The sequence below is a fragment of the Bombina bombina genome, chromosome 2, assembly GCF_027579735.1.
Source record: "Bombina bombina isolate aBomBom1 chromosome 2, aBomBom1.pri, whole genome shotgun sequence".
NCBI classification, from domain to species: domain Eukaryota; kingdom Metazoa; phylum Chordata; class Amphibia; order Anura; family Bombinatoridae; genus Bombina; species Bombina bombina.
Genome location: NC_069500.1, coordinates 765,418,628 through 765,440,707, shown reverse-complemented (window position 1 = coordinate 765,440,707; position 22,080 = coordinate 765,418,628). Strand labels below are relative to the sequence as shown.

Genomic DNA, 22,080 nt, shown 5'->3' with positions numbered 1-22,080 from the left:
GGTACCAGGAAGGTCATATTTATTGACCTTTTTTTATAATGAAACATATATAAGATAACATAACGTTTTCTGTTATTCCTTCTTAGTTCAGGGGCTCCATATATCTGTACTATGTCCATGACATGTATATTCTCCTATTTTGTGTATAGGGGCTTAAATGTCTGTTACATGTTTTGTTTCATGTATCATGATCATGATTTTTATTATAGGAATACATTATTATACTCTCCCTCACATTGAGGTGATATTTTTCAGCATATGTGACATGGATTGTTTTCATGTATCATACTCATTTTCTTACGCCTAGATTTAGAGTTCTGCGGTAGCTGTCAAAAGCAGCGTTAAGGGCTCCTAACGCTGCTTTTGGCCGCCCGCTGGTATTTAGAGTCGTGTAGGTAAAGGTCTAACCCTCACTTTCAAGCCGCGACTTTTCCATACCGCAGATCCCCTTACCCCAATTGCGTATCCTATCTTTTCAATGGTATCTTCCTAACGCTGGTATTTAGAGTCTTGGCTGAAGTGAGCGGTAGACCCTCTACCGACAAGACTCCAGCCGCAAAAAAAAGTCAGTAGTTAAGAGCTTTCTGGGCTAACGCCGGTTTATAAAGCTCTTAACTACTGTGCTATAAAGTACACTAACACCCATAAACTACCTATGTACCCCTAAACCGAGGTCCCCCCACATCGCCACCACTATAATAATTTAACCCCTAATCTGCCGACCGCACACCGCCGCCATTTACATTATCCCTATGAACCCTTAATCTGCTGCCCCTAACATCGCCGACACCTACATAATATTTATTAACCCCTAATCTGCCCCCCCCCAACGTCGCCGCTACCTAACTACACTTATTAACCCCTAATCTGCCAACCGGACCTCGCCGTTACTCTAATAAATGTATTAACCCCTAAACCGCCGCACTCCTGCATCACAAACACTATAATAAATTGTATTAACCCCTAATCTGCCCTCCCCAACGTCGCCGCCACCTAACTTCAAGTATTAACCCCTAATCTGCTGACCGGACCTCGACGCTATTATTATAAATGTATTAACCCCTAAAGCTAAGTCTAACCCTAACACCCCCCTAAGTTAAATATAATTTTAATCTAACGAAATAAATGAAATCTTATTAACTAAAGTATTCCTATTTAAAACTAAATACTTACCTGTAAAATAAATCCTAATATAGCTACAATATAATGAATAATTATATTGTAGCTATTTTAGGATTTATATTCATTTTACAGGCAACTTTGTATTTATTTTAACTAGGTACAATAGCTATTAAATAGTTATTTACTATTTAATAGCTACCTAGTTAAAATAATTACAAAATTACCTGTAAAATAAATCCTAACCTAATTTACAATTAAACCTAACACTACACTATCAATAAATTAATTAAATAAATTACCTACAATTACATACAATTAAATAAACTAAACTAAACTAAATATTAGGCTAATTACACCTACTCTAAGCCCCCTAATAAAATATAAAAGCCCCCCAAAATAATAAAGGTCCCTACCCTATTCTAAATTAAAAAGTAACCAGCTCTTTTACCAGCCCTTAAAAGGGCTTTTTGCGGGGCATGCCCCAAAGTAATCAGCTCTTTTGCCTTTAAAAAAAATACAACCCCCCCAACATTAAAACCCACCACCCACATACCCCTACTCTAACCCAAACCCCCCTTAAATAAACCTAACACTACCCCCCTGAAGATCTCCCTACCTTAAGCCGTGTTCACCCAGCCGGGCACCGATGGACCAAAAGAGGACATCCGGAGCGGCAGAAGTCTTCATCCTATCCGGGCAGAAGAGGACATCCGGACCGGCAGACCTCTTCATCCAAGCGGCATCTTCTATCTTCATCCATCTGACGAGGAGTGGCTCCATCTTCAAGACCTCCGGCGCGGAACATCCTTCTTCCCCGACGACTAGACGATGAATGACGGTTCCTTTAACTGACGTCATCCAAGATGGCGTCCCTCGAATTCCGATTGGCTGATAGGATTCTATCAGCCAATCGGAATTAAGGTAGGAACAATCTGATTGGCTGATTGAATCAGCCAATCAGATTCAAGTTCAATGCGATTGGCTGATCCAATCAGCCAATCAGATTGAGCTTGCATTCTATTGGCTGTTCCGATCAGCCAATAGAATGCAAGCTCAATCTGATTGGCTGATTGGATCAGCCAATCGCATTGAACTTGAATCTGGCTGATTCAATCAGCCAATCAGATTTTTCCTACCTTTATTCCGATTGGCTGATAGAATCCTATCAGCCAATCTGAATTCGAGGGACGCCATCTTGGATGACATCATTTAAAGGAACCGTCATTCGTCGTCTAGTCGTCGGGGAAGAAGGATGTTCCGCGCCGGAGGTCTTGAAGATGGAGCCGCTCCTCATCGGATGGATGAAGATAGAAGATGCCGCTTGGATGAAGATGTCTGCCGGTCCGGATGTCCTCTTCTGCCCGGATAGGATGAAGACTTCTGCCACTCCGGATGTCCTCTTTTGGTCCATCGGTGCCCGGCTGGGTGAACATGGCTCAAGGTAGGGAGATCTTCAGGGGGGTAGTGTTAGGTTTATTTAAGGGGGGTTTGGGTTAGAGTAGGGGTATGTGGGTGGTGGGTTTTAATGTTGGGGGTGGTTGTATTTTTTTTTAAAGGCAAAAGAGCTGATTACTTTGGGGCATGCCCCGCAAAAAGCCCTTTTAAGGGCTGGTAAAAGAGCTGGTTACTTTTTAATTTAGAATAGGGTAGGGACTTTTATTATTTTGGGGGGCTTTTTTATTTTATTAGGGGGCTTAGAGTAGGTGTAATTAGCCTAATATTATTGTAATCTTTTTTATTTTTTGTAATTTAGTGTTTGTTTGTTTGTTTTTGTAATTTAGTTTAGCCAATCGGAATTAAGGTAGGAACAATCTGATTGGCTGATTGAATCAGCCAATCAGATTCAAGTTCAATGCGATTGGCTGATCCAATCAGCCAATCAGATTGAGCTTGCATTCTGTTGGCTGATCGGAACAGCCAATAGAATGCAAGCTCAATCTGATTGGCTGATTGGATCAGCCAATCGCATTGAACTTGAATCTTATTGGCTGATTCAATCAGCCAATCAGATTGTTCCTACCTTAATTCCGATTGGCTGATAGAATCCTATCAGCCAATCGGAATTCGAGGGACGCCATCTTGGATGACGTCATTTAAAGGAACCGTCATTCATCGTCTAGTCGTCGGGGAAGAAGGATGTTCCGCGCCGGAGGTCTTGAAGATGGAGCCACTCCTCGTCAGATGGATGAAGATAGAAGATGCCGCTTGGATGAAGATGTCTGCCGGTCCGGATGTCCTCTTCTGCCCGGATAGGATGAAGACTTCTGCCGCTCCGGATGTCCTCTTTTGGTCCATCGGTGCCCGGCTGGGTGAACACGGCTTAAGGTAGGGAGATCTTCAGGGGGGTAGTGTTAGGTTTATTTAAGGGGGGTTTGGGTTAGAGTAGGGGTATGTGGGTGGTGGGTTTTAATGTTGGGGGGGTTGTATTTTTTTTAAAGGCAAAAGAGCTGATTACTTTGGGGCATGCCCCGCAAAAAGCCCTTTTAAGGGCTGGTAAAAGAGCTGGTTACTTTTTAATTTAGAATAGGGTAGGGACCTTTATTATTTTGGGGGGCTTTTTTATTTTATTAGGGGGCTTAGAGTAGGTGTAATTAGCCTAATATTATTGTAATCTTTTTTATTTTTTGTAATTTAGTGTTTGTTTGTTTTTGTAATTTAGTTTAGTTTATTTAATTGTAGGTAATTTATTTTAATTAATTTATTGATAGTGTAGTGTTAGGTTTAATTGTAACTTAGGTTAGGATTTATTTTACAGGTAATTTTGTAATTATTTTAACTAGGTAGCTATTAAATAGTAAATAACTATTTAATAGCTATTGTACCTAGTTAAAATAAATACAAAGTTGCCTGTAAAATAAATATAAATCCTAAAATAGCTACAATATAATTATTCGTTATATTGTAGCTATATTAGGGTTTATTTTACAGGTAAGTATTTAGTTTTAAATAGGAATACTTTAGTTAATAAGATTTAATTTATTTCTTTAGATTAAAATTATATTTAATTTAGGGGGGTGTTAGGGTTAGGGTTAGACTTAGCTTTAGGGGTTAATACATTTATTAGAGTAGCGGCGAGGTCCGGTCGGCAGATTAGGGGTTAATACTTGAAGTTAGGTGGCGGCGACGTTGGGGAGGGCAGATTAGGGGTTAATACTATTTATTATAGGGTTTGCGAGGCGGGAGTGCGGCGGTTTAGGGGTGAATACATTTATTATAGTGGCGGCGAGGTCCGGTCGGCAGATTAGGGGTTAATAAGTGTAGTTAGGTAGCGGCGACATTGGGGGGGGCAGATTAGGGGTTAATAAATATTATGTAGGTATCGGCAATGTTAGGGGCAGCAGATTAGGGGTTCATAGGGATAATGTAGGTTGCGGCGGTGTCCGGAGCGGCAGATTAGGGGTTAATTGTGTAATGCAGGTGTCAGCGATAGCGGGGGTGGCAGATTAGGGGTTAATAAGTGTAAGGTTAGGGGTGTTTAGACTCGGGGTTCATGTTAGGGTGTTAGGTGCAGACTTAGAAACTGTTTCCCCATAGGAAACAATGGGGCTGCGTTAGGAGCTTAACGCTGCTTTTTTGCAGGTGTTAGGTTTTTTTTCAGCCCAAACTGCCCCATTGTTTCCTATGGGGAAATCGTGTACGAGCACGTTTTTCCAGCTAGCCGCTACCGTAAGCAACGCTGGTATTGAGAGTTGAAGTGGCGGTAAATATGCGTTTACGCTCCCTTTTTGGAGCCTAACGCAGCCCTTCAGAGAATTCTAAATACCAGCGTTGTTTAGAAGCAGCGCTAGAAAAAAAAAGACGCGTAGCTAATGCACCCCTTTGGCCGCAAAACTCTAAATCTAGGCGTTAGTGTTTTCAGGACACTAATATATTTATTTCTATATTTCATTTTTAAAAATGCAATATTATATCTCTCTCATAATGAGGTGATCTTTGCTCCTGTCTGTGCCATTCTTTGTTCCTTATGGCACATATATATTTTTTTGTGCACTCACAACTCTAATAGGTTTAAAGGGACAGTCTAGTCAGAATTAAACTTTTATGATTCAGATAGGGCACGCAATTTTTTTTTTTTTTACTTTTTATTTTTTGATCAATGGAGCATACAAAAATAAAAAGAAATCACATTTTGTGCCACGCAGGGCCCATGACAAAGAAAAAAAAGTATTACATAAAATTATAGAAGAATATTTATCAATGTTATTAACATGTCATAAGATTTTGTTGAGTGCTCCACTGAGAAATTTTCTCTTAGACCCCCCCCCCCTCCCTCCCCTTTTGGGTGCAAAAACAATTTGCTTAATTGCCTTGGCTCGTATGATATTCTATATCAGTGAGAAACAAACAAACAAACACAAAAAAAAAAAAAAAAAAAAAAGGGGAAAAAGGGGGAGGGGGGAAGGGGGAGAGAAGGGGAGGGGAAAAAGGGAAGGGGGGGCTAATCACTTTTGGAGAGAAGAGGGGGCGAGCTAACGAGATATTCATGGTTCCCTATCTTTCCTTCCCAATTACCAAATGCCAAGAAGAACTATTTCTGAGTTTTTAAATGGGAAGATCAAGTAATCAATTTCACTTTCATGGAGTGTCTTTATGAACACTGCCCATTTATTAAAAAAATTCTTTATCTCCAATTCCTTGTCAATACTTGCACTTCTTTGTTCTATTATACATTGTTTTTTTAAATAATTTTTAACTTCAGTGATCGTTGGTAGTGTTCTCATTTTCCACTTTTTACAAATCAAATATCTGGAAGCTAGGATAGATAAGTTTATTAATTTTTCATTATTTTGATGAATATTTTCCCTATTTAGACATAAAATGATTTGATATAGTGATAAAGTGAGCATTTCGGCTTTCAAGGTAGTTTTAAGCCAGTATTCTAATTTACTCCAATAACCTCTGATTTTGGGACAATGCCAAAACATATGTATAAGATTTGCTGCCGAATAAGAGCACTTAGGGCATTTACTAAACTGTTGATTATGCACTCTGAGGCCTTTCTCCGGGGTGAAATAGGCCCTGTGCAAAAGTTTAATGTGCGCCTCTCGCCAGGTAGCCGACAAAGTGGTTGCTGCCACTCTGTTGATTGACAACTGAAGAGTCTTTGCTTCAATATTGCTCTGGGGTATTAGGGAAGACCATATCTCTGCCATCTTATCCAGGGTGGGGGCATTCTTTTTAATGCTAAGTGTATGATAGCATGGGGCTATAGACATCTGCCCATTTTTATTTAAGATTGACCAGTTTTCCAGATTGCCTAACGTCCAATGCCAACCCGCTTCTTTAGTTAATTCAACAATAAAGTGTCTTACTTGCAGATATGCAAAAAAATCCTTATTGTCAAGATTATACTCATTTTTTAAATCTTCAAAGGTTTTAACACATTTTCTATCAGCATTAATTAGATATAATACCCTGTTGAGGCCATTATCATGCCATCTATTAAAGACCGCAGAATTGATGCCTGCTTGGAATTGTGGGTTTCCTATCAGAGGTAGGTGATTTGTGGCAGTACTAGTAATTGCTAAAAGCTTAGTTATTTTCCACCAAGCTTTAATAGGGTTATATATAGTTTTGAGATTTTTAATCTTTGTTGGAAACTTTTTTGGCAGACAATGAATCATAGCAGATGGGAGGTAGGGTTCACAGATGTTGAGTTCCAGCTCATTATTTAATACATAGTTCTTGGCAAAGATCCAATCCATTATGATGCGGGCTAAGAAGCTAAGATTATAAAATCTGATATTTGGGACTGCTAAACCTCCATAATCTCTTGGTGCAGTAAGTTTAGCAAGTGATATCTTAGATCTTTGCCCTTGCCACAAGAATTGCCTAAGCCACATATTAATAGAACGTGTATCTTTCTCCAACAAAATCAAGGGCACATTTTGCAAGATATAAAGAAGTTTGGGGAGAAGAATCATTTTAAATAATTCTGATCGGCCAGATGTAGATAATGGTAAATGTTGCCAGTCTTTTAACTTTTCCTTTATAGTAGTTAGTATAGGAGTTATGTTAAGTTTATATAAATCTTTTAAGTTAGTTGGTATATGTATACCAAGATATCTGAAAGATTCAGAGACTGCAGTAAATGGTGTACTAAGGATAGAACTATTATTTCTTCTTAGCCAAAGTATCTCGGATTTTGATTTGTTGACTTTGTAACCCGAAAAAGAACTAAAGTGATCTGTTATACAAATAAGTCTTGGTATATTATATTTTGTATTAGAGAGATAGATTAATAAGTCATCGGCATATAGTCCAGTTTTTATCTCATAGTTCCGAATTTTTATGCCATCAAGAGATTTTCTTATCATAATTGCTAGGGGTTCAATAGCTATATCAAAAAGAAGCGGGGAGAGAGGGCAGCCCTGCCGTGTCCCTCGCTCTATTGAAATAGGGGTAGAGATAGTGTTGTTTATTATCAGTTGTGTTTTGGATTGTTGATGCAGATTTTCTAAAAAATCAGGAAACTTTCCTTTAATCCCAAATTTTAATAAAGATGTTATTATGTGATTAAAGATTACTGAGTCAAACGCTTTTTCAGCGTCGATTGACAGAATAGCTAAGTCTGGGGTGCCCTCTCTCTCCGCCTCAGAAGAAGGAAGATTCTGAATATAATCCATTGTGACCAAGAGTTCTCTAATTTTTGCAGCGGAATTTCGCTTATTAAGAAAGCCCGCTTGATCCATGTGAATAATTCTCATTAAAATAGATTGCATCCTATTTGCTAATATAGCAGTCATGATTTTGTAGTCAGAATTTAAGAGGGCGATTGGCCTATATGATTCTTTTTGTGATGGATCCTTTCCTCCTTTTAAGATCAGAGTCGTGAATGAAGAAGAAAAGGAGGGGAGGACCGGCTTACCATTAATATATATTTTGTTATAAAGATTACTCAAGTAGGGCGTTATTTCAGGTGATAAAAGCTTATAAAATTCATTTGGGAGCCCGTCTGGGCCTGCTGCTTTATTGAGGGAAAGATTAGCGACTACCTTTTCTATTTCTTCTTTTGAGATAGGGGAGTTAAGGATAGCTATTTCTTCAAGAGAGGCCAGGGGGCAGGTAATTTTATTCCAAAACTCTGTGGCTTGAGAAGCATCATATCCTCTGTTAGAGTATATATTTCGAAAATATTCAGTAAATATATTCAGAATTTCTTCTGGTTCTGTTATCTGCTTCCCCTTGTGAGATAATCTTTCTATTATTGGTTTTTTTTCTTCATTTTTAACTAGTTTGGCAAGCATTTTTCCCGATTTGTTGCCAAATTTATATAATTTAGCCTGGAGTCTGATTTCTCTATTGGTTTCTTGAGTCATTAGAAAAGTGTCTCTAATAGATTTGGCGCGGACGTACTTTGCCCAATTTAGGGGGGTTTTTGCAAGTAGGTAGTGATTATATGAATTGACCAGATAGTTATTTGTTTCTCTTTCTTTTAATTTTACCTTTTTAGCTAGTATGGCAGTAAAAGCAATGATTTCTCCTCTAAGCACGGCCTTTGCTGTTTCCCAAAATATATCTGGGTGCTCTATATATTCGCCATTAAAATTAAGATACTCAGTAAATTTATCCTTGATCCACCTTTTAAATTTTGAGTCTGTTGCCAAATGATAAGGAAAAAAGAATCGTGATGTTTTCGATTTAGGGTGATCAAAGTGAAACTCGAGGGAAATAGGTCCATGGTCAGACAAAATAATTGGCATTATATCTGCTTTCACTTTGTATATAGGTATGGATTGGTCTATTAAAAACAGATCAATCCTGGAGAGGGTTTTATGAGCTTTTGATAGGCAGGTATAGTCTTGGACGTCAGGGTTCTGGGCTCTCCAAATATCACGTAGCGCTAAATTATACTTAATCTGGTTAATTATTTTAGTGTCTAAATTATCTTTTTTCTGCTTTAACTGTTTTAGATTTTTTCTTAATCTATCTAAGGGACAGTTTGGTGCCATATTGAAATCTCCTCCTAGTATTAAGTGCCCTTCGCTGAATAAGAGAAGTTTGGATTGGATCATGCTCCAAAACTCTGGGTCATTAGTATTTGGTCCATATAAATTACAAAGTGTATAAGTTATATTTAATAATTTTATTTTTACCAGGATATATCTCCCCCCGGAATCAGCCTCAGAGTGCAAAACCGTCACCCCAGATCTTTTACCAATTAGTATAGCCACACCTCTTTTTTTCCCAATACTTGGCGCTATCAAAACTTCTTTAACCCATTGCGTCTTTAATTTTAAAGATTCCTCTAAATTTAGGTGGGTTTCTTGTAAAAGGCCAATGTCAGCTTGGGTCTTTCGAAGATAGGCAAGTATCGCTTTTCGTTTGATAGGGGTTGAAATACCTCCCACATTCCAAGATACTATTTTTAAATTATTTGTCACTTGCGCCATTTATGTAAAGGGAAAGGGGAAGAAGGAAGAGAGAAAAAAAAAAAAAAAAAAAAAAAGGGGGGGGAAATAAAATAAGGAAAAGGAGAAGAAAAAAAAAAAAAAAAAAAAAAAAAAAAACACACTGTACATATATATGTATTGAACATGAATCACCCTAGGCCAGGGGGGCACCCTAGTCTCAAGGACTAAACTTTTATACAACAGAATCATTCCTTACTATGTTTGTGAATTCAGGGAGTTGAAGAAAGTTTCAGCCAGTCTGACATCCTCAAATAGATATGTTTTATCATTGGTTATTACTTTAAGTTTGGAAGGATATATTATAGTGGCGCGATGGCCGCTCTGTATAAACTTGGTGCAGATCGGGGCTAACTCTTTTCTCTTAGCAGCTGTATGGGCTGAAAAATCCTGAAAAATTAAGATCCTAGTCTTATCTATGAGGATTGGTTGGTTTTTTCTAAAATATTGCAATATCATGCTTTTATCTTGAAAATTAAGTAATCTTGCGATAATCGGTCTGGGACGATTACCATTTTTGTTACCTGAGTGAGAGGTACCCAGTCTATGAGCTCTCTCCACCAATATCGGATGATAAGTTAAGGGGATTCCAAGGGCCTTTGTAAGTGTATCTGATATAAAACAAGATAAGTCATCATATTGTTTATCCTCTGGGAGCCCAATTATTCGTATGTTATTTCTCCTAGATCTGTTTTCCAGATCTTCCAACTTATTAAGGATTTTTTGGATATTATTGTTTGAAGTTTCTAAATTAGAATTGTGTCCTGCCGTTAAATCTTCTAGGTCAGACACTCTCTGCTCCATTTCTTGCAATCTATTGGAGAATTGCCTAATCTCTTGGGTTAATAGGGAAATGTCTTGTTTGATCTCTGCCCTAAGTGCCTCAAATTTAGGTGTGAGAGCTTCTGTAATGCTTCCAACTAAGCTGTGTAAGTTGAGAGATTCTGGGGGGGGTACTACACTGTACGGGGTTGATTGTGATTCAGTGACAGGATCCTGGGTATTTTTAGGCTTCCTGTCTCTGTTTCTAGCTGCCATAATTGGTGATGGTGTCTTAGATGCAGTGGATAAGAATTTGTCCATAAGCTACACACTTATTGTGTTAATAAAAATAAGAAATTTGTGGAGAGTGTTTTAGCAAGTGAGTGAGAGAAATAGGATGAAGGAGGAGAGCGCCTCTTTTAAGACCGGGAAGAATTGAATTTTATTCTTCTCGTGTGGAGTTTATTTTAGGGGATGTGTAAGTGTTTTGGTGCAAAAAAAAAAAAAAAAAAGGGGGGGAGAGAAAAACCAAGACCATATATCAATTAAAGTGATAGTGATAAGTGCTTAAAGTGACCTAAAGTAAATCGTGCAAAAAGAGTTGTACTTATTCTCAGTGATTTAGGATATTCGTGTTTTATGGCGCAGGCACACGACAGGAATTTATATCAATTTTGTGCTGAAGACTTGAAAAAATATTCAGCTCTTAAGGTTGTCTAAACACCCAGTCTCTATTTATTACGTTGATATGAGGACAAAAGGGGTAGGACAGAGATTCACTTTACCTGTGTCTTATTTATGTTCTAAAAAGAGGTATGGACAGAGATTAGTGTCTTCTGGTATGTTATCTCAAGGGATTGACCTTATACTATTTCAGTAGACTTTTTCTCTTTTTCTCTTTTTTCTCTCCCTTTCCTTCCCCTTAACTAAAATAAATGTGTTTGATTAGATTCTATTAGGGTTTCTTTGATTTTAGTTAAGACTGATCTCTGGCAGATTTTACCTGTAAAGGGTAGTTTTAACCAATTTAGCTGTATTGTCAGAGTTAGCCCCAAGATTATATTCCCTCTGTGTTTCTCTCTTGTCCCTGTCAATTTAGCCTCTTAATAAAAAATAGATGTTTGCTTATACTTGTGTTTCTTTATTTAATAGTGAATTGATATTACTATATTAATCAGTTAGCTTCTTAAATATCTATACACTGTTATTGCAATAGTTATATCTTTATAGACCAATAATTTGTCTTGCTGATAGTCTATTTTATAGTTAGGCTCCTCTGGTTTCTATATACAAAAATTTGATAGCAAGTTAATACTGCTGTGCTAAGAGGATAGTTCTTTTTCTTTTTTTTTTTTCCCTTTCCCTTCCTTCCCCTTTCCCTTCTCTCTCCCTCCTCTTCGTATTTCTATATGCTATTATTGTGATGGTTATCTAGAGTGTTTTATCTACAGGCCTCTTCAAACAACAGTAGAGTATAAACTAATACAATATTCAAGATCTTATATACCAAGCTTATAACTGTGGTTTACAATCAAGCGAAAGTTGCAAATTATGTTGCTCAGATTTTGTATGTCTAGTTTTAAGGACATTAATGTATATTTAGCATAGCTTATATATACCTCTAACAACTTTAAAAAAGAGAGATTACCAAGCTGTTGTTAATGTGTTCTTATAGAGTAATACTTTCAGGTTGTTTTACTAATAATACATTTGCAACTAAACTCTCCTAGTCTCTATAGACAATGATAGAGAGAGAGTTATTTTTGACAGAGTCTATACATTCATTTTGTCATAGATCTTTCCAAAAAAAAAATTTACTTAGGTTTCTTGGTTTTAGCAGGGGCTTTCCATCTTAAATCTATGCAATTCAATTGTTAGTAGTCCATATCTGCTTAATCCCAAGGGGCAAACAATAGGATTGCGGCAGTAGAGAAAGTACATGCAAAAGTCATTTTATATATTGCATACTTTACCGACTCCTGGTCAAGGCATACAGTGTCCATAAGATTTTCTCCAATAAGCCGGGCCTCCCCTACACGCAGCACCGGTGGGAGGGGAAGCACCGGTCAAGCAGGAGAAAGGGTAGTTGCAGGCCAGATTACCCGGTAGGTGACTGAGAGCTCAGCTCCGGCGTCTGGAAAGTCACCTCTGTCGAAGTCCGGGCAACCAGCGCAGTGGAAGATTAGGATCCGGATCTCTCACGCATCATCGGTGGAAGAGAAGTCCGGTCCAATCAGAAGTAGCGTTCAGCGTATCCCTACGCCTCTGTTCTCTTTCGTCTCTACGAACGATGTGCGTCAAGGCATCCAGGGAGCAGCATTCGGATCAGTCACCAGTCGACAGGAGAAAAAACTCTCACTCCAAGCCAGGTAGGAGTTACAAGATCCGGTAAGGTTGTGAGAGGGACTATGCGCTGATGATAAGTAGAAATGGCATCTTCTATATTTTTAGAGAGCCGGGTCCAAGATGATATTAGACCTTTATATTGTTAGTCAAGTCTTTGACCGGAGCTCAGGTATTCTTCTGCCCTTCGGGCTAGGTGGAAGCCGTGTGCAGATACCAGCAGTATAGAGGGAAAGTTTTAAGATAGTACAGATATTGAATGTACTAAATGCTAGTGTGTTAAAGAGTTCTCCCTTTTATGCTTCTCCGCTATTTATTGTAGCGGCTGCTAGTGGTTCTGTTGTTCAAACATTTAAAGCAGGAAGTTTTGCATAGATTTTATGGGTCCTTGAGGATGCTGCTAGATGCAGTTTTAGTGCTTTGAAGTGGCACTAAGTTGAGATTCCGGTAGCGTTAGTATTAGCTATTCAAGCCGCCCTGGGTCTAAGGGTTTGGGCGCAGCCTTCCCGCCATCAGGCTTGAAGGAAAGGTAAATCAGAGCAGGTGTCTTGCGTGACCATACACCTGTGCTCCTCCTCCGGAAGTCTCAGAGCATCTAGAGCCAGACCATGTGATTTCTAGGGCACGCAATTTTAAACAACTTTTCAATTTACTTTTATCATCAAATTTGCTTTGTTCCCTTTGTGGCATTTTTTAAAAGCTAAACCTAGCTAGACTGAAACTCATTTCTAAACCGTTGAAAACCGCCTCTTAGCTCAGAGCATTTTAAAAGTTTTTCACAGTTAGAGAGTGCTAGTTCATGTGTGTCATATAGATAACATTGTGTTCACTCCTATGGAGTTATTTAGGAGTCTGCACTGATTGGCTAAACTGCATGTCTGTCAAAAGCACTGAATTAAGTGGGCAGTCTGCAGAGGCTTAGACACAAGGTTATCACAGATGTTAAACATATATTAATATAAATGTGTTGGTTATGCAAAACTGGGGAATGGGTAATAAAGGGATTATCTATCTTTCTAAACAATAAAAATTCTGGTGTAGACTGTCCCTTTAATTTTAGTTGACCTATGTTGACGAATGGACACTTTTTTTTAATATATTTTTTCTTTTGAGGTCATTTATTGATCTTAGGGCTCTAAGATGATCTTTTAATCTTCTCTTGTTGAGGAGATTTTATCTTATGCCCGGGTCATCTTGTATAGTCTTATTCATACTTTTTCTAGTGATCTTCAGACCCTAGTTGGACTATAGTAATCTGATGGTTAGCTTAGCCGCCTAGCAAGTGGGTGGTTAGCAACAATCCTGCTGCAGCTAATTGCTCCTTGAATGGGTGTTCACATTTTTTCCTCTTATCTATGTTGGATAGAATTCCATGATTTTGCTCGTACGAGAAGGTATTTCCCATAGGACTGTTGCATATGGTTCTATTTCTAATTCTTTTTACTCAAATAGCTTGCATTTCTCTTCCGAGAATGGCTGCAATTAGTCTTGCTGATTTAATCCTGTATGTGATGATACAAGAGAGAAGTATCTTAGATCTGAAAGGCCTCAATCTTTGTCTGAAAATAGTTTTTTCCTTGGTTCCAATTACCAGGGTATGTTCTTTTTTAGGGGCGATCATAGATTCGATCTCCATGTGGATTTTCTTCACGGAGGTCAGAAAATTCAAACTTCTTCCAGCCTGTCTTTCTCTTCAGTCCTCTGTCCATCCATCAGCCTGTCAGGGTGCCAGGAATCAGACTGAGACGAGAAGTGCAAAAATAATCACACCTTTATTAATAGCAAAAAATAATAAGTCCACAAGTCAAATAACAAGCCAGGAATCAAAACCAGAGCTGGTAGTCAGACGAGCCGAGTCAGGAGCCAAAGCGAATAGTCAGACAAGCCGAGTCAGGAGCCAAAGCGAATAGTCAGACAAGCCGAGTCAGGAGCCAAAGCGAGTAGTCAGACAAGCCGGAATCAGGAACAAGGAGAACAGCAGAGTCAGGAACAAGCCAGAGATCAGGAATCGGGAGGGACGTCAGACAGCCAGGTAATACACAGGAGCTCTCACAAACAGGTCTGAGACAACACAAGGGCAAAGCATACTGAACAGAGGCCCTTTAAATAATAAGTGATGACATCACAATTCTGAGACTGCATCCTGTCTCACATGGATGATGTACACCAGTCTGACCATAAAAGGAAGTGCAGGAAATGAGCAGCATCAGAATACGATTGGGTTTCTCACAGCGCCTCCTCTGTATCCTACTAGCTCCCCAGAAAGGGCAAGACACCTAGTATGTCTTCAGGTTCAGATGCAGTACGGAAAAAGATCTAGGAAGCGCCTCGAAAGGTGGGCAGGGATAATACTAGAATGACACTCTACTGAATAAAGGTGATAATATACAAATTTATTAATACATACACAATGGTAGATAATTAAAATAGGTGAAGGTATGACTGATGTAAAAATTACTCAGTATAAAATTACATACAATTACATATAAAAATATTACTATTCATGGATCCATGAGTACAATAGATTAAATTAAAAACATATAACCATCACAGATAAAAATGCAGTCTTATATTGGTAAATCTATGAGGAATATAATACCATCTGTGAAATCTTGTCGAACTGTTCTAGAGTGACAGTCTAGGATAACAATCTAAAATGACAATCAAATGGCTAATGAAAAATGACTAATAAAAAATGACTAATAAAAATGTCAATAATCAGTGTATAAGCGTTTCCGGATATAGTGAATAGTCCCTGATTACCAGGGTGTGAGTGATACTCCAAGTTCCTTTAGGGCGATCAAGCCCTGTAGTAAGTTTATCCTGTAAGGAATTGATGTGAAGGTGTCCAAAAAGATGATGATAAAAATGTGTCTTTAAAATGTAGCAAAAACTGTGTCTTTAAAATGTAGCAAAAATGGTGAAGGAAAAATGTGGTAAAAAAATATATAAAATATAATATAAAAAATAATAAAAAATAGAAAAATATATCCAATAAATAATAATAATAATCTAAAACACAATTAAAAAGTGAAAAAAAAAAACTGATGAAGTGCTCGTGTTAGAATCCTTAAATCCAAACGGTAGAACAAAAAAATTCCCAGTGTACCTGTGGAATACAAATAACAAATAGTGCAATAATGCTAAAATAATCCTAAAACTAAATGAAATGAGGCTTACCATAAATAGCCAACGCGTTTCGGCGCTTCCTTGGGCCTTTTTCAAGACTGTTTAGTTTTAGGATTATTTTAGCATTATTGCACTATTTGTTATTTGTATTCCACAGGTACACTGGGAATTTTTTTGTTCTACCATTTGGATTTAAGGATTCTAACACGAGCACTTCATCAGTTTTTTTTTTTTTTTCACTTTTTTAATTGTGTTTTAGATTGATCATATTGGATATATTTTTCTATTTTTTATTATTTTTTATATTATATTTTATATATTTTTTTTACCACATTTTTTCCTTCACCATTTTTGCTAAATTTTAAAGACACAGTTTTTGCTACATTTTAAAGACACATTTTTATCATCATCTTTTTGGACACCTTCACATCAATTCCTTACAGGATAAACTTACTACAGGGCTTGATCGCCCTAAAGGAACTTGGAGTATCACTCACAACCTGGTAATCAGGGACTATTCACTATATCCGGAAACGCTTATACACTGATTATTGACATTTTTATTAGTCATTTTTTATTAGTCATTTTTCATTAGCCATTTGATTGTTATTTTAGATTGTTATCCTAGACTGTCACTCTAGAACAGTTCGACAAGATTTCACAGATGGTATTATATTCCTCATAGATTTACCAATATAAGACTGCATTTTTATCTGTGATGGTTATATGTTTTTAATTTAATCTATTGTACTCATGGATCCATGAATAGTAATATTTTTATATGTAATTGTATGTAATTTTATGCTGAGTAATTTTTACATCAGTCATACCTTCACCTATTTTAATTATCTACCATTGTGTATGTATTAATAAATTTGTATATTATCACCTTTATTCAGTAGAGTGTCATTCTAGTATTATCCCTGCCCACCTTTCGAGGCGCTCCCTAGATCTTTTTCCGTACTGCAAATGAGCAGCATCACACAGTATGCACCAGAGTCAGCAAGAGAGGTGAGTAAAATGGCTACCAGCAGCACATGGCAAACAAAGCAGGGAAAAACCCTGACACAGCCAGACTGTGTATGGAAGTAATTGGTCAAACGGTGGCTTTCATGGACTTTCTTCATTTTTCCTCTTTTCCATCTGAGACATCTACAGTTATGCATGCTCAGACAATGGAGCAGAGACCACTCAAACCTCTTTCAGAGGATAGTCTTAGACATCCGAATGTGAGATTCACTTTCTTGGTGGCTCTCTCAGGACCATCTGTCTTAGGGCACATGTTTCCTGAGACCTTTTTGGGGGATTGTGTATACGGATACCAACCTTTCGGGCTGGGGTGCAGTTTGGGTTTCCTTTAGTGCTTAGGGAACTTGGACTTGGACAGAGTCTGCTCTCCCTATAAATATCCTAGAGTTAAGAGCAATCTTCAATTACCTGATAGCTTGGTTTCAACTGTGTTTTGTCCAGTTTATCAGATTTCATTCGGACTACTTTCTTTGGTGGTGTATATCAACCACCGGGAAGGAACACAGCGTTCCTTAGCTATTAAGGAGGGCGTCTCACTTTCTTCAGTGGGCGGAGCCTCACAATTGTCTCTTTTCTGCCATCCTCATCCCAGGGGTGGATTCTGGGAAGCAGATTTTTTGAGCAGGCAGACCTTTCTTCCTAAGAGAGTGGGTTCTTCATTCGGAAGTATTTTCAATGATAACCCTCAGGTGGGGGGTTCCAGAGTTGGATCTGAGGGCGTTTTGTCTAAATGTCAACTTCCAAGATACGGACCAAGGTCAGGGATCTGAAAGCAGCTCTAGTTTCCACTCTGGCGGTTCTATGGGACTTCAGTCTACTCTACCAGTTTTCCTCCGTTCACCCTCCTTCCTTGGGGGATAGCCAGTTTTTCAGCAGGAGCAGGCTTCGATGGTTTGCGGATCTGGTGAAGATGTTGTCCTTTCCATCTTGGAAGTTGCATTCTAAGGAAGGACTGTCTACTTCAGGGTTCTTCCCTACATCCTAGATTCTTTGAAGTTGACTGCTTAAAATTTGATCGCCTAGTCTTGTCTAGACAAGGTTTCTTAGGAAGGTTTTTGATACCATGATTCAGGCTGGTAAGCCAGTATCTCTTGAATCTAGGGGTTTCTCTTGTAGATCAGGAGGTTTCCCCGCATTTTATCCTTACTTCAGGAGGGCCTGGAGAAGGGTTTTATCAGTCAGCACTCTGAAGGGTCAGATTTCTGCCCTGACGATTCTTTTGCATCAATGTCTGGTAGACTTGTCAAATGTTCAATCTTTTGTTCAGGCTTTAGTCAGTCTCAGTCTGTGTCTGTGTTTAAACCTGTTGCTCCTTCATGGAGCCTTCTCTTGTTATTAATGTTCTGCAGAAGGCTCCGTTTGAGCCTATGCACTCGGTTGATATTGATTTATTATCTTGGAAGGTTTTGACTCTTTTCTCTATTTCTTCTGCTCATAGAGTCTAAGATCTTTTGGTTCTGCAGTGGGATCCACCTTACTTTATTTTTCATGTAGATAAGGCAGTCCTCCGATCCATGTTGGGATTTCTTCATAAGATGGTGTCGGACCACAATATCAATCGGGAATTTGACGTTCCTTCTATTTGTCCTCATCCTTCTTCTCAGAAGGGTCTTCTGTGCATAACCTGGATGTTATGCGTGCTCTGAAGTTCTATTTGAAGGCTTCTAGAGATTTGCAACAATCTACTCCTTTTTTGTTGTATTCTCTGGTAAATGTAAGGGCCTGAAGGCCACTCTTCTACTCTTTCCTTTTAGTTGAGAAGTGTTATTCGGTTGGCTTATGGACAACAGCCTCCTGAGAGAATTGCGGCCCCTTCCACTAGGGCTGTCTCTTCCTCTTGGGCCTTAAAAAATGAGGCTTCTGGGGAGCAGATCTGCAAGGCAGCCACTGGTCCTCGTTGCATACTTTTCCAAATTTTTCAAAATCGATGTGTTTGCCTCAGCTGAGGCTTCTTTTTGGAGGAAAGTTCTTAAAGCGGTGGTGCCTTCTGTTAATGTCCGCCTGTCTTGTTCTCCCTCCCTTCCATTCTGTGTCCTCTAGCTTGGGTATTGGTTCCCACTAGTAATTGAATGGATTTGGGGACTCCCCATGCCATTGGAAAGAAAACAAATTTTATGCTTACCTGATAAATTATTATCTTTCCTGGCATGGAGAGTCCACAACCCGACCTTAATTTTCTTTTAAGATGTTGGTTGTCCATTTTAAACCTCAGGCACCTCTAACCCTTGTGTCCTCTTCTCTTTCCATATTCATTTGGCTGAATGACTGGGAGTTATGGGAAGTGGGAGTGATACTTAACAGCTCTGCTGGGGTGTTTTCTTCTTAAACGGGAAGAGCCCATAGCTGCATTCATTACTTTTGGGAAATACAGAACCTGGTCACCAGGAGGAGGCAAAGACACCCCAGCCAAAAGGCTTAAATACCTCCCCCACTTCCCTCATCCCCCAGTCATTCTTTGCCTTTCGTCACAGGAGGTTGGCAGAGAAGTGTCAGAAGTTCGAGAGAGTTTTTTATGGAGGGTAGTACTCTTCGCAGTGGGACTGGAGTTTTAAGTAATCCTGTCAGCCTCTCAGTGAGAGTCGGGAGATGCAGGGAGAGTTTTCCTGCGAACCCATCCCGACTCATATTAACAGCTCCTTGGTAATCAGCGTTGACGAGTTTCGCTGCCTACCTTTATTCACTCAAGTCTATGTCAGAAGCGAGGCTACTATCTGTCACACTTGAAGGGCCATGTTCCTCTGGAGGGTGGCTTGTTTCCTCCAGAGGTTACGGCACGGTTCCACATGGCCATTTCTATGGCACTGACTCATTTATATCTCCCAAGTGAAATATTTCTAAGATACTGTCCATGTTCGATTAACCAGGGCCCGTCGGGCGTGGGATCGCCTGATTCAGTTTGGCCTCATTTTGTTTTTCTAGGGATTTTTATGAGATTAATATCCTTTTAAATAGACTTCCATCTGCCAGGGCAAAAGCATTCTCTTTCGTTCCATTCTTTATCTACTTTTTTTATTTGTTCTTTTTCTTTCTAGTTTTCTTTTTCTTTCCTTTAGCTTCTTTTTCATCTTATCATTCTGTTTTCTTTCCTTTTTTCTATCTTCTTTTCTTTCCCAAAACACAACTACAGTTATTGAAAGAGTAATCAGCCAAAGAGTGGAATAGGAGGTCAAGTTTTACTGTAGTCAAAAAAAAAAAAAAAGTGAGGCAAAATGTATGCAAGTGATAAGTGCATGCACACATAATTTGAATCTAAAGGGCTTTTTTTTGTGTTATAGAAAGATGTTGAGGTTACTCACATTATGGATGCCCAGCTGATCAAGACTGCCAAGGACAAAGGGGCATCCAATAACAAGAAGGAATTGTCTACATGGCAAAAATCCTATTCAGATGAAGAATCTGCTTCTGAAATACGGACTGCATCATACGAAGGCTCAGAAAGTTCACCTCAGATGCACACAGAAAATTCTGAGTTTTCAAAGAGATATAGTAAAGAGAGAAATGGTGAAACTACAATAAATTCAGATTACTCAGAGGATTTTGAAGACTCATTGTACACTTCCTCTGAGGTAGAAGAAACAAACTCCAATTCATCCCGTAAACCAACGCCGTTAGAGCATACTGTGAAACGGGCAGAGAAAGTACAATCGATTACTACAAGAGAAACATCTGTGCAGACGAATGAGGCAGAATTTCCTGATCAGTGGCCACACAGTAAGTGTTAGTAGATTGTTAGTTTATAGGATTCAGTATGTCTAATATCTGACATAACCAGGTCATAATATCTTTTTTAACTTCCACTGTAAGCCACACTTTAGATACATAATCGGTTATGTTTCTGCATTCATCAACTACTAAATTGTTCTGCAGAAAGTGTGTTTATTTATTTGGTGGCCAACAATAAATGACTTCTTTGGTGTCTAACAAAGACAAGATTATCAATTAGAATAATGCATTGTTGTTTTACTTATTTGTAGCTTTTTATTTATGTATTTTTGTTGTTTAGAACTTGTTCAGAGATTCCAATCTTGAATACGTTAGATAATATTGCAGTCATTTTGTATGTGTATAGGCAATTTTAAAGGGACATTAAACCGCCAGGCACAGTTACAACACAATGGTTGCTTCTCCTCATGCTATTGATTTTTATCTTGAGTCTGCAGTCTTGGAGCACACACATTCTTGCACCCTGTTACATGGAGTGAACATTTACAGAGCAGGAATGTTGTAGATTTTATTTATTTTTTTAAACTCTATTGATCTCTTTATTTTAGCACATACAATGCAGAGCTGGTTACATTTGTGTTACATAACCTATTTAAAAAGCCACATGAATTGTATAGAACAATGCAGCCACTGCACGCTAACCAGAACGGCACAATACAACTGTCAAAAAGCCATCAACATCACTAATCTGAATGTGTACCTCTTCTGTCACATGATGCAAGAATACAGAAGCTCCCATATGTTTGTTTTTTAATGTCCCTTTAATAAACAAAAATCTACATTTTTCACTAAAAGGACATTTTTTTTTTCTTTCTGAAAGAGGATATTCCTGTCCTATATAAACATTTTCACATCAAACTGGTGGAGACTTAAAGGGACATAAAACCCAAATATTTTTCCTTCATGATTCAGAAAGAGCATGCAATTTTGACTTCTATTATTTAATTTGCTTCCTTCCCTTGTTATCTTTTGCTGAAAGGTTTATCTAGGAAAGCTCAGTAGCAGCAAAGAACCTAGGTTCTAGCTGCTGATTGGTGGCTGCATATATATACTGATTGTCATTGGCTCACCCATGTGTTCAGTTAGAAACCAGTAGTGCATTGCTGCTCCTTCAAAAAATTATACAAAGAGAATGAAGCAAATTTGATAATAGAAGTTAATTGGAAAGTTGTTTAAAATGGTATGTTCTACCTAAATCACGAAAGAAAATGTTTGGGTTTCATGTCCCTTTAACCTTTATAAATTATTGTGTGCATAAAGAAGTTAAAGAAACCGTTTGAAATAATATCTCATTGTAAGAACCTTGACATATGCGTTTTTCATATCTGTCCTCTTTTAAAGCGGCAATATGGTAACCCCTAATTACAGTGGTGGTCTTTCTTCTAATGCTGGGAGTGTTGCTTTACCAACTTAAAGGGCCATTAAAGTAAAAAATAATGACATGCTCTAGTCCATTAGAGCATGTCATTTTAAGACTAATTGGCCCTAGACTACTGTGTGTTTAACCCCCGCAGAGTTACACAACTCAAATGTGGAACTAGAGCTGCTGATTGGATCAGAA

The 22,080-nt window shown here is 38.3% G+C and overlaps 1 protein-coding gene across 1 annotated transcript in view; it reads left to right on the top strand.

Annotated features, from left to right (window-relative positions):
• The window catches only part of C2H19orf44 (chromosome 2 C19orf44 homolog), a 132,939-nt gene that overhangs the window by 62,492 nt on the left and 48,367 nt on the right, over positions 1 to 22,080 (top strand). Inside the window, exon 7 of the mRNA XM_053700046.1 lies at positions 20,072 to 20,507. Coding sequence (XP_053556021.1) covers positions 20,072 to 20,507 — 436 coding nt within the window. The remainder of the gene's footprint in view (positions 1 to 20,071; positions 20,508 to 22,080) is intronic.